This window comes from Pyxicephalus adspersus, chromosome 3, assembly GCF_032062135.1.
Source record: "Pyxicephalus adspersus chromosome 3, UCB_Pads_2.0, whole genome shotgun sequence".
Lineage (NCBI taxonomy): Eukaryota > Metazoa > Chordata > Amphibia > Anura > Pyxicephalidae > Pyxicephalus > Pyxicephalus adspersus.
Window position 1 is genome coordinate 68,074,822 of NC_092860.1, and position 13,752 is coordinate 68,088,573.

The following is a 13,752-nucleotide window of genomic DNA, read 5'->3' on the forward strand; positions in this document are numbered from 1 at the left end:
TTAGTGAGGGTAAAATTCTTTTGTTTTTTAATTCCTATAAAATTTTAGGTATTCTATAATAGTGTATGTGCCCATGTATTGTTATGACTGCTCATTTGTTGCTCATATTATAATGATTGACCATTTACTGTCCACATATTGTCACTATTGATTTTTGTTACCAACTAGTAGTAATGATTCTCTGTTGTCCATATATTGTTTTTATTTCTAACGTGCTTCATATGCATTATAACAATTGTCCTTTTGCTTCCCTTATATTTTAACATTTAACACCAGTTTTGTAACTCACATATATTCAGGATTGGCCAGGTCTGGCCTGCATGTTTTTGCATTTTCCTGTTTTTTGTCTGTGTCTGTATTCATACAATTCCTCATTAATTACTTATATATCGTAATAGTCCCTTTGTTGTTTCCTGTGTTGATCACCTGTTTGGTACCTGCATATTGTAAAAATTGCCTACTTTGTGTGTATTGTTAGGATTTCCAAATTTTACTCATGCAAAGTCAGTGCTGTTTGTTGTGGAGGATTGTGTCACTTTAAATTGAACAGCTTGTGAAATGTGTGTGGAAGTACACTTTATCAGGGTTAAGTTTAATAAATTGTAAATGATTAGTTTGCTTAACATTTCTGCTCATTTGTTAGTTTATGTCCTTCCAAATTGTAGAGTGCAAGCCAGATCATTTTATATTATATATAAGCGGTTATGTATTATGATTTACTAAGGAATTGCAGATAGATTTCCATTTAATTTACAGAAAATGTCTTTGCTTAGCAAGTGCATTTCTTTTTCACCTTAATTAGGCATGTTTCAAACATTGATTTGTCCTTTAATTTTTTAAGTTGAATTGTAAGCACTGTATATGTAAAATAAAAATTGTGTTTCATCAGCTATTTTTTTTTTGTAAATAGAACTATGGTTTTAAAAAATGTGGTGCAGCAACTGCAACCTCCAGCAAGGTCCTGGATATACATATTGAGCCTGCCAGTAAAGTCCACTTAATGCAGCTTCCTGTGATAATGTAGCAACAATGTTGCACTGCTTTTGAACTCAGAACCACTTTCATGTAGGTTGTGTTTGCTGGCCCCATAGTTGCATTAAAAACAAATGTCCACAGGGAAATGACTGTTAGTATTATTACTGAAGATTTACAAGCCTAGCTTGTTTATCAGTATCTGGCAATACATAGTCGAGCCCACAAGGATTGACTGTTACTGAAATCCTCCCTCACTGAGCAGCAGTGTCTGATAGGTCAAGAATGATAGAACAAATGAAGGAAGATTTGGTTCAATCAGGAAAGGAAAATTAATTTTTTTTCTTTACATTATGAGGCTCATGCAGTACATGGAAACAGAATTGGATACCTCCAGGATTTCATTCCTTCATCTGCTGAATACATGCTTTGTAAATGTATGTTACATTTTTTTCGGTGGTTGCCTGTGTTATTTGTAATTTATGCCCATTCTTGATGCAATGATGTACCAAGACCCTACCGAATCTGATAATACCTTTTGTAATGGACTAGTTTTTTGGTTTTCATTTTTTTTACAAACATACTGTACATTTAAAAATGTACTCAAGCCCCCAAAACAATATCTTTAGTTGTAATTAGGTATGAGCGAGAATGTCCTTGGGAATGCCATTCTTGAGAAAATTTCCTCGAACTTCCAATGGGTCTGCAAAATTTCGGTGAACTGATTTTGCGAACCCATCGGAAGTTCCAGGAAATCAGTACAGGAGGAATCCTCCTGTGTGTGATCCCTGGGCACTGGATATTAATTAACCTCTAGTGCCCGGGCACTGCATTGGATTTCCAGGTCTGCATTCGTTTATGCAGCCCTGGGAATCCTGTGTGCCCCCAGCACTAGAGGTTAAATAGGGACTTCCAGTGGATTTCTAGGGCACTGAAGGTTAATTAACCTCTAGTGCCCGGGCATCGCAGTGGATTTCCAGGGCTGCATTCATACATGCAGCCCTGGGAATCCTGTGTGCGATCCCCAGCACTAGAGGTCAAATGGGGACAAGTCTCCCCATTCAAAACCTCTAGTGCTGTCTGATTGGCTGAGAAAAAGAAAATCCTGATGACGCTTGAGTTTCTATCTTGTTTGGCGAATTTACACCAACCATTTTCACTTACAATTTTGGTAAGCAAAAACGACCAAATTTGCTGCAAGATCGAATTTTAAAAACTTGCTTGCTCATCCCTAGTTGTAATTGTTTTATGTTGTATAGTAATGATTTAATTGTTGGATAAATCTATATTTTTGGTTTAATCTCAGTGCTTACAAACACAATGATCTATTTTATATTCCAATTTATCTTTTTTTACAGTGGCTCAAAACATTTGACTGAGAGGGGAAGGCCAGAAGGCTGAGTGGAGGAAGGGGGTGGAGGATGGCATGATGTAAAAGTGCAAGGTGATAGGAAGAAAATAGAAAACAATGGGTGGGAAAATATGAAGTTATAAAGATGGGAGAGGTGAGGAAAAGGTCAGAATTTTTTTACAATTTGGAGAGTAAAGATCTATTGTCTTAGTAATGGAGGAGGTTGAAGCCATGTTGGAGCAGCTTAGAGCCACGGCGGAGGATAAAGGGCCTAACTGGTTGAAGGATTAGGTGGCCACGGTGATGATGGGGACCTCGTTAGTCCTTGGGGGGGGCGTACATCAGAGGAGCAGGTACGGGGAAGGCGTGTTGGGAGGCAGTGTGGGGCGTCTGGACATGGGGGTTGGGAGTTTGGGTCAAATTGGTGAGACCGGCGTAGGACAAGGACCCAGTGGCACTTCTGTTACTGAATCTGATCAGGTGAGTGTGGAGGATAGTGCCCATGGTAAAGTGTATGTATGCTTCGAGGGTCCTTTGGGGTCGCACTTGAAACAGAAAGTATGAGAAAGGATATGGCGTCGGGAGTACATGGAAATCTTCATTCTACTCCCATTGGAGTGTTTTAACCTGGATAGGGCAGTGGGTGGTGATAGAAAAAAGGGCGAGGAGGAGTTGCAGGGACATCGTCTGATCCCGCACACCTTTGGGAATTGGCTACAGGCCTTTTCCATCCTGGCTGGTGTAGTGGGTGAAAAGACACTGGAGCATTTGTTCGGCTCTTTTTGGATACCTTGAAAGCATTAGTGAGGCATATCGTGTGTATGGGGGACAGGCATGGTTAAAATATGATAAGCAATTTAGGCAACGGATGGTGGTCTGTCCGACTTTAAGATGGGACTATAAAGACATTGGCCTTTGAATGTGTTTAATGACTTCAGCAAAGGTGAGTAATCAGCCCTTTCTTGGGAAGGCCGGAAACGAGAACTCCAGTTTCTTCACCACCAGTCCTATCCATCTGGGGGTTTGTTAATGCGGCGATAGTGCCGTGGCCTGGGTTAGGAAATATGGAAGGGGGGCATTGTTGGCGAAGGCGGATATTGAGGCCGCTTTTTGCCTGCTTCCTGTTCACCCGGACAGCCAAAAGTAGTTGGGTTGCACTTGGGAAGGTTTTTTGTAGACTGGTGTCTTCCCATGGGCTGTTCAGTGTCCTGCTCACTTTTTGAGATGTTTAGTATGTTTCTGGAGTGGGTGGCGCGTGATTTGTCAGGTGTGAATTCTGTATTAAATTACCTGGACAATTTCCTGTGTGTGGGTCCTCCTCGTTCTAGGACATATTGTTGGGCACCTTGCAACATGTGGCCGAACGGTTTGGGGTGCCGTTGGTAAGGCCTGGTGACGGAGTAAAAAGGTAAAAAGGTACGGCCTGGTGACGGAGTTCTCTTTTTTGGGCATTGTAATTGATACAATGGCCATGGAATGCAGACTCCCGGTGGACAAATTGCTTTGAAACAGGGCGCCTGGACGCCAGATGCAGGATGCCTGGATGCCGAAGTTATGTTTAGGCCAGCTCCTGTCCTGTCTGGGTAAGCTTAATTTTGCGTGTAAGATCATGCTGATGGGCAGGATCTTTGCTCGGCGTTTAGCGGCGGCAACAGCAGGCATTCGCTGCCCAAATCATTTTGTGTGGCTTGTACTTGTACTTGGTTTTGTTGGAGTTGTTCCCGATCGTGCTGGCGGTTGAGTTGTGGGGTTGTCATTTTGCTAACAAGCAGATTCGTTTTCATTGTGACAACCTGGGTGTGGTGCAAGCAGTGAACAAGTGGTTGGTGTCATCGCCACCAGTGATTCGCCTGCTGAGGCATCTGGTCTGGTGGTGCTTGTGGTATAATGTGTATTTGTGGCTTTCTGTTTCTGTTACTGGTTGTTTGTTTGTGTTTGCTTATTTTAGAGACGGCTTCGAGCTTAATATTGATTGTAGGTCATTCCTACATGTGCTGGGGAGCCAGGAGAGCTGAAGTTCGCTCTAAAGGTCGCCAGTTGGGCATTTCCCGGGAGGAAGGGGCACTGCGATGGATTGGGGTACCGGGCATGTTATGGGAGTAGGGTATTGCCAGAAATACACAGGTTTTCTAGGCTGAACAGGCCACCGGACATAGCAGTCATTTATGCCGGTGGCAACAATTTAGGGGTAAGGTCCATTAGAAAGCTCATCAGGGACATATGATGGGATTATTTGAGGCTACGTACAGCTTTCCTGAACATGGTGATAGTGTGGTCCGAAATTGTGGCTAGGGGGATATGGCGAATGGCGCATTCTGTTGACAGGTTGAACAAGGCCAGGGTAAGGGTTAACAGGGAGGTTTATTGCAAGGAATGGGGGCATTGTGGTTCGCCATAGGGAATTAGAGTCAGATTATCTGTTGCATTTGCGGGAAGATGGTGTTCATCTCAATGCCATAGGGATTGATTTGTGGTGTTTGGGGCTGCAGGACGGGATACTTCGGGCCCTGCAGGTGTGGAGGGGCACACAAGTGTAAGGTGTCACACTTGTGGCTCAGTGGCAGTGTGAGATCCTCAGGGGACAGGGTATGGTGGAGCTGGTTGGTTAAAGTGTTTAATATGGGGAGAGCCATCTATGGTATGGTGTTTCCAAAATGTTTGAAGGGATTAAGAGGTGGTAAGGTCGGTATGTTAGGCTATGTTAGTAATTGATGTTTCTGAGGCGATGGAGTGGCATCTGGAGGCCATTTTATATATCAATTTAATGCTTATCCTGGGGTAAAATGGTGCTGATGGAGTTAATTTTCATGAGGACCTGCCTCCTGAGGAATGGGTTTTGTGGTGGAATAACATATTTGTTATTGTTTAATTGTTATATGGTAAAATGTAAATAAAGTTATTGAATTATATATGGTGAACGTTGTAAAGTAATAAACGGCCATAAGACCATTTTTCACCATACCCACAGGTGTGTTTGCATTTATTTAAAAGTGGTGGGGGGAAAAGATTTGTTTTAGAAGGGGCACTTGCATACCTCAGTCATGTCATGTCAGTCATCCTTCTGGGAATACCTTAGAAATCCTTACCTGCTTATTTCCTCTAGCAAACTCCAGGCCAACTCCTTCCACCCTCTTTCCTATATAACCAATAGGGCATGGATCACAGTGGAATCCAGGTGATGTGTTGACACAGCGGACACGAGGAAAGCATGGATTTACAGTGCACTGGAAAGACAAATCACCATTATTGGCACAGACATAAATCAAGTTCTCTATTAATGTTCATCTTTACATCTATACTACAAATAGCTTTGAAACTTTAGGTCAGATGTCTGTGTGGTAGGACTGACATTTTTTTCATCTATTTATTTGATCATTTTATTGAGTTATCTATGTCCAGTTAAACTATTGCTATAAATTGAATGGACAGAAAAACTTTTCAACCAACTGATACTCTCAGCAATCAAACTATCAAAAAGAAAAAAAAAACATCCAAATCACTACCCACCTGATGGGTCCATTCAAGTTCAATAATTGTTGCCTAATTTTTCTTTTTGTAAGTCAAATGTTCAGTCAAAAATTAGTGCATTATAATCACAATTTAACATTTATTTGTTATTTATTTACCAATTTATTTAAAAATTTAACATTTATGTCTATGTCATATGTCTAGTATTGCTCCCAAACTTTGGTCATAGTCATGTGAAAAAAATAAGACACCCCATTAAATATTAATTTCTTTATCTAATTCAGTCTAACCTAAATCCAGTTCTTATCTTGTTTTTATTTATCTTTGGAAAAGAAAGTGATTTATTTGCAGGTAAACAACAGAATTAGCCTTGCTTTACTCATTAAACAAAAGATAGAAACAAAAATGTGTATTCTAACTGAAGAAAAAGTTAGGATACCCTACCCCTTAGTAGCCAGTGTTACTCCATTTGGCCTAAACCATCTACCAGTCTCTGTGGTCTGAGGAAAGTTTGCCTCACTCCTCAATGCACAATTCTTTCAGCTGTGATATGTTTGAGAGGTTTCTTGAATGTACAGGCCATTTCACTCACAGCATCTCAATGTGATTAACATCTGTGCTTTGACTTGGCCACTCCAGGACTTTCCATTTCTTAGTTTTCAGCCAGTCCTTGGTGGATTTTCTGGTATGTTTTGTGTAATTGTCATGTTATAGGGTCCAATTCCGCTTCAGCTTTAATTTTTGTTACAGATGATCTCACATGTTCCTCAAGCACCTTCTGATAAACGATAGAATTAGTTAGTGGATTCTATGATGGTGAGCTGCTTTGCTGCTGGCTGCAGCAAAGCATTCCTAAACCATGACACTTCCACCTCCATGCTTCACAATTGGTATGAGGTTCTTTTCCTGGATGCTGTTTTTGGTTTACATCAAATATGTCTTTTGTTCTGGTGTCCAAATAAATAAAATTTAGACTCATCTGTCTAAAGAACATTATTCCAGAAGTTCTGGCCTTTGTCTAAGTTCTCACTGGAAAACCTCAGTATGACTTTGATGTTTCTCTTAACAAAGGTTTCCTCCTTGAAACACATGCAAGGTAAACTTGTGCAGTCTCTTTCTGATTGTAGAGGCATGCACTTTTACATCAACAGTAGCAAGAACCTGCTGAAGCCCCTGTAAAGACATTTTGGGGTTTTTGCGGACTTCTTTTAGCATCTTGCGGTCGGCTCTCGAGGTTAACTTGATTGGACAGGCAAACCTGGGCATGTTGGCAGCTGTTTTGAAAGTCCTCCACTTGTAGACTATTTTTCGGACAGTGGAATGGCTGAAATTTTTGTTGAGATCTTTTTAAATCCCTTACCAGACTTATAAGCTGCTACAATCGTCGCCTCAACAGTCAAGAGCGCACCAAACTAAATGTCTGAGGTGTAAATAGGGCAAACCTCCTTCAAAATGCTGAGTAACAATGTTCTAATCATGTGCATCTGATGTGATATACCTGGGTGTGTTTTGAGCAATTTTAAGTGGGAATCAATGTGGGGGTTTCCTTTTTTAGTCCACAGTGGAAATTGTATTTTTGTAGAATTATACTTTATAGAAAATTTTGAAAAGTCTTTTCTTCAGTTCTAATAGTTAATTTATATTACTTGAATTTCCCAGTATTGTTAAAATTGAGATTTAATATCCATATGTCCAAGAATGTTACAAAACACATAGGCTTTCAAAGGGTGTCCACATTTTTCACATGATTGTATGTCAGTTGACTACGCAAGTATATTTTATTAGTTATGATGTGCCTGTGGATCCGAATGGGCTCTACCATGCCATGCCATTAAATTACTTTTGAACTTACCAAAATAAATGGATAACATTTTCTGTGAATTGATTGTGTGATATCTTAGTTCATACAAGGGATATCCAAGTTTGAGCCAGGTGACATTGACTAAGATGTGTCCAATCAAGAATCTATGTATATGAGCACTTATATGTGGGGAACTAACCCAGTAGCCTCCATACATGCGGAATATAAGTTGGGCATAGACTTACAGGGTCTTAGTGCTCCTAGTTTAGAAATGAAAAGTGTGTCAAGTCTGGCTCAGGGAGTAAAGGTGGAGTGACAGCTGGTGATGGAATATCTACAAAAGAAACAGTGGCAACTAAGGGAAGTTTTCTTCCGAACACACTTTGGTCTATTGACTGTCCCACAGATCCAACCCAAGGTCATCCTATATTATCCAGTTTGAATGTTCTTATGATTATTAGGAAGGTTTAGGTATTCTTCCTGACATTCTGCTCAGGTGCTAACAGGAGACATACATTTAGGAGGAGAGAGTAATTAATCAGTCTACTGCTTCTCCTTTCACTGTCAAATCTAATTTCCTTTGCCAAACAGAGCTATTCTGTATTTGCATAATTACATAAATCTTAGGCTACGTACACATGTCAGATGATTCTCGTCCAATAATCGCCTCAGGGCTAGTATCGGACGAGAATCTGGCATGTGTACAGCGCTCATGTTTTGGTTCATAAAGTTAAACAATGGATATTTCACAGTTATATCATTCCAGTATTTGTTTACTTGTAAAGTCAATTTTCTGTAAACAGCACACATACGCCTTGGGGTTGTTTTTTTTTTTTTGTGCACATTTACAGAGCACTAAATGATACTGTAATTCAATACATCCAAAAAAAAAATCTCACATATATATATATATATATATATATATCAACAAATAGCTCAAAGTTTTTACAGCCTTATATGACTAAGCATTAGATGATTATTTACTGGCTAAATATTGCTATTGGTGTAAAAGAATCATTTTTTTTACCATCCTACAGAAACATTTTTGGATGAGTCTTTGACCTATAGATTACACTGGGAAATGCATTTTTTGTTGAGTTAGATCTTACACTTGTTCTTTTACAAATTTTTGGGTGGTGAATCCAGAAATGATACCATTTTTTTGGTATCACATCCAGTTTTTACAGTACATTATTTAAATTTCTTTTGTTCATACAAAGGATTTATTGTTACTCTATGACATTTTTTTTTACAATAAAACATTTGAAATTGAATCGGGTAAGCGGTTAAGGTAAAAATTTAGGCTTATAGCTTTTCCTGGAGTGTTCAGTGTTGGGACAATCCTGCCTGGTACTCCAACAATAGTCAGCCATCATATGTACATCCCATCTACCCTGATACTGTCCTTCCATGACCTTCAAATCTTGGTGGAATCGTTCACCTTGCTCATCACTGACTGCACCAAGGTTTTCCCGGGAAGTTAGAAAGATGGATATGCAGAAAGTGCACCTTGATGCTCATATTGCAACCAAGCATTTTATAGCTCTCCAAGAGTTTCTGGATATATTCTGTGTAATTATTTGCTCATGTGTTTCCAAGAAAGTCCTTGACAATGGCTTTGAATGATAACCAAGCATTCGTTTCGACTTCTGACAATGTTCATCTTTGATGAGCTGCCGAATCTGTGGACCATCAAACACACAAAATGAGGTACTTGAAACAGTCTTTCAGTTGGCAAAGCTTTAATGAACGGCTTCATCAGACCCAGTTTCATGTGCAGAGGCAGGAATATAATATTCTTTCTATCAACAAGTGGCTCATGTAGAATGTTTGGATCTTCTGGTTTTAGGGCAGATCTTGGAGGCTACTTCCTTTCCACCCAATGCCTCTCACGAGCTCTGCTGTCCCACATGCACAGATAACGAGGATACTTGGTGTATCCCCGTTACTGACCAGGAAGGAAGCATACCATTTTAAGGTCAACACAGATGACCCAATTGTGTTGGTGATATTGCAACAACTCAAAGACTCTCTTTATGTCTGCATATTCTTCACAAAGAGAAACTGATTGGCCAATTGGGACTGACCCAAATATATTGCCATTGTGAAGGAGAACACACTTTAAGCTCCGCTTTGAGCTATCGATGAATAGTCGCCATTCAGTTGAGTTATAGATTGGAATTCCCAGTTCTTCTATTAAATCAGGTATGTTATGGCAATTCACAAAGCCACTGTCAGTTCTAAAGTACTGCAGAAATGCAATTTCTCTGGTTTGAAAGTACGATACCTTCGTTCCTTTTTCAAGTAAGTTTATCCGACGCAGTCTTAATGCTAGGAGTTCTGAAGCCTTCTTGGATAGTCCCAAATCACGTGCCAAATCACTCAACTCATGCTGATCAAATCCCTTACAAACAGAGTCCTCTTCAATTTCAAACTCTTCATCAATGTTGTCACCTAGTCCATCACCATAATCATGTTCTTCAAGAGAGGGTAGTGTAATGAAAACCGGCACTGGAATTTCATCTGAAAACCATAGGTATTTCAAATGACATCTTATCACGTGTTCCTTTGATACACTGTTTGCACACCTTATGAGGGGCCCAAGACTTATCTTGATCACCAAGTTTAACTTTGAAATATGCCAAATAGGCTTGATCTACAAATGTGCTGATGTTTGCCCTTTGACTGGGAATGGTGAAACTGCCACAGATATAACAAAATGAATCAGGGTTTTTTAGGCACTTACGACGAGAAACTGCAGAGCCAGACATAATCTGAAAGAAAGGAAATATGTGTGTAAGTAGAAAAATAAATTTTGCTTATTCACTACGTAGAGCAGCGCACAACCTCTGACCACACTGTCTTACGTGTAAATGAATAGCCTATACAAATCCACGCTACAGTAACACCTGACAGGATAGAAGAAAACTAACTGCACTTTCAGAATCAGCATACTTATTTTACTGTAAATAAGCTTAAAAATTCAACAAAAAGTCAACAAAAAATTTGTTCAAAATTGTTCCCCAGTGTTATTGTATCTGTTGTGTGTCTATGATCATTCATTTTGTAATGAATGATAAAAAAAATCATATTCTTGAATACTGTTGAATTACAGATTTTCTATTTTTAAGGATGGTGTCCCTGGGCCTGTTAATTGTATGTGATTTATGTTTATGTAAGATTCACATTTTGCTTTAGTATCTAATTTTAGATCACTACGGCACAGTTTTATTTTTACATTATTTTATAATTCCATGAATTCTGTCTCATACATTTGATTTGGTCTTTGAGTATTTATTGTGAATTGTAATCACCTCATTAATATCAGTACACAGTGTTCCATTCCCAGAATAACCAGGCGGACATGGTCCACATCGGAATCCAGAGGCCGTTTCTGTGCAGGTAACACCAGCAAAACATGGGTTAGGTTTACATCTATTTTTGAAAGCTGTAACAGCAATTAGAGGGCCTGTTGCCTTTGTGTGGAGTCCTGAAAAAAATATAGAAAAAGGTTAAAATACCCATAATGTACATTATATATTATTAGGTCAGTAGATAAAATATGTAGCAGCATGTCAGCCCTTACTCCTATAGAGAGGTCCTGTCACTTTCACCTGTGCAACATCTCCAAAATCTGCCCCTACCTGTCCCCAGAGACTACCAAACTCCTTGTATACACTCTTATCTCTCATCTGGACTACTGTAACATCCTCCTCTCTGGTATTCCACTATCCCGACTCTCTCCTCCATATCCTTTGATGAATTCTGCATCCAGACTCATCCATCCTTCCCACCGCTCCTCTTCTGCTGCCTTTCTTTCTAGTTCTCTTCACTGGCTTCGATTACACCTGAGAATCAGATTCAAGCTCCTGTGCTTTGCCTTCAAATCCCTCCACAGTTTTTGTCCCACTTACCTTTCAGACCTGGTAAAAAAAAAGCTGCTCTCTTCACTCCTCCAATGACCTACTACTGACCTCCTCACTCAAAACTTCACCACACGCATGGCTCTAATACTTTTCTAGAGCTACCCTAACTCTCTGAAATGGTCTTCCTCATCCTATTTGGCTTGCTCCTACTTTCTGCTAATTTTTTCAAACTTGCCCATCCATCTTCTAAAAGATGCCCATCCGTCTCCTAAAACCCTCACTACTTCCAAACACTACATATCTCCCCTCCTATCGTGTGTTACTTCCACCACCTCCTAGATTGTAAGCTCATCGAGGCGGGGTCCTTTCCTCCTGTGTCACTGTCTGTATTTGTCTTTCATTGGCAAACCCTATTTATCATACAGTGCTATGTAATATGTTGCTGTATAAATCCTGTTTATTAATAATAATATAATAATAATAATATGTGAGTGCCACATAATGTCTGGATTTAGTTTACCAACTTCAGAGTTCTCAAAAATATTTTGATTAGCCAGTTCAGTTCATATACAGAGTATAAATGTTAATTTAGCACAGCATATTAAATTCTGTTATATGTCAACAGAACATAGCACCCGGTAATTTCTTTCATTATTTCACTAATGTCCTTTGTAATAATAACATGTCATTTTTTTTAATCTGCTTTCCATCTGTCTTCTTGGCTCCATCATATATAAGTATCAGGGGAAATAACTGGTTTTCTGTTTGTCTTTCCTGTTTGGCAAGAGAGACTAAATGAGAAAGTAATATTACTTTGCGTTGGCATAATCTGCAGTCAATGGAAAAGTAAAGATATTCAGCTAAGTGAAGGACTCAGTATCTTCTGCCAATGCAGAACAAGTTTGTCTCCACAGGATAGCTGAATGCCAACCTACATAACTTTTGGATAATTCACAGAACAACTTATTATTTCCTACTTTGTATCACCTTTAGAAATATGTCTTGTTTTCCATGTACAATTCTTAGCTGTCTTAATCTCTGGTTTAGTTGTTCCTGTAGTTTATGTGGAATAAAAATAAAAATAGAGCTGCTAACAACTGAGCAGAAAGAAACCAATATATACTAAATCCAGGCAACCCAGGCAATGTTTCTGTTTGTTACTGATTATCATCTCTGTATGATCACTAGGAAATACTGCTGAACACAAATGGCTGTTCACATAGAGGTAACAGGGTTATAGGAGTAGGATAAGTACCATGTCTAATGCCCCATGTTGTCAATGAGGAACACAAATTTATCCCCTCTATATAGGCTTAAACACTTGACTTACTGGGGTTGATTTGAAATATTCTGTTATCATGGCATGGTAAATTAGTTAATTGTAAGGGATATTTCACTCCGCTTAGTACATGAGAAGCTCAATTGACATTAACTATCCAATCATATGCAGGAAAAAATATTTTTTTTTCCTATTTTTCTTTTCTTTTCTTGTATGTCATCCTTTGTATTTGTGTTGTTTGTAATGTAAATTTTCACCACATTCCCTAATCCAAAAGAATTATCCCACTAAACAGCCAAATCCCTCTTAGTAATGAGCACCATTGACTGCAATATCTAAATCCAATAACTTTCATTACAAAATAAGCCTATCTTACACATATAATACCTAATACATACTAGTTCACATATGTTCCTTATCATTTAACTTAAATGTGTAAACAGTCTTTTCATGATATAATTTCACGTCACATTATACACTGAGTGTTCACTTACCACAAGCATCACATTCCATTACTGTGTTTTTCAAAAATGTTATTTCTTTTATCTAAAAAACAATATTTCCACATTATTTAGAATAATGAAAATACATGGCATGAATAATTATATATTTCCCATAACTTTTTTTATAAATTATTCCCCTATTTAATTCCTTAATTGAATTGACTGACAATTGTCTGAATGGTTGTATCTTTCTACAGGTACCATTTCCGTTCCTATTAAAACAATGACTTGTTCTGCCACCTAGTGCACAACTGTCACAATAGAAAATGAATAGGAAATAAACTAATAATATGGGGGAAATGACCGGAGAATGAATAGAGCCCTATATGCCATTTACAATATGTCCATTTTTAGATTTCTTATTCAGCTGTTGCCTTTCCATTTTGTTTTACTAGTAATTGAAAATTGCTTAAGTTAGGGTGAGTCATGGTGGTAGATTTGTTTTGGAATCCAGTGATAGACTAATTCCACCATTAAAATATCAAATGAACGTAAAATGTTTAATTCAATAA

General features: G+C 38.7%; 1 protein-coding gene across 1 annotated transcript in view; it reads right to left on the bottom strand.

Moving 5' to 3' along the window:
- Positions 1-13,752, bottom strand: part of COMP (cartilage oligomeric matrix protein) — a 54,408-nt gene that overhangs the window by 25,075 nt on the left and 15,581 nt on the right. Inside the window, exons 3-5 of the mRNA XM_072405050.1 lie at positions 13,232-13,283; positions 10,907-11,082; positions 5,410-5,547 (exon numbers count right to left, since the gene is read on the bottom strand). Coding sequence (XP_072261151.1) covers positions 5,410-5,547; positions 10,907-11,082; positions 13,232-13,283 — 366 coding nt within the window. The remainder of the gene's footprint in view (positions 1-5,409; positions 5,548-10,906; positions 11,083-13,231; positions 13,284-13,752) is intronic.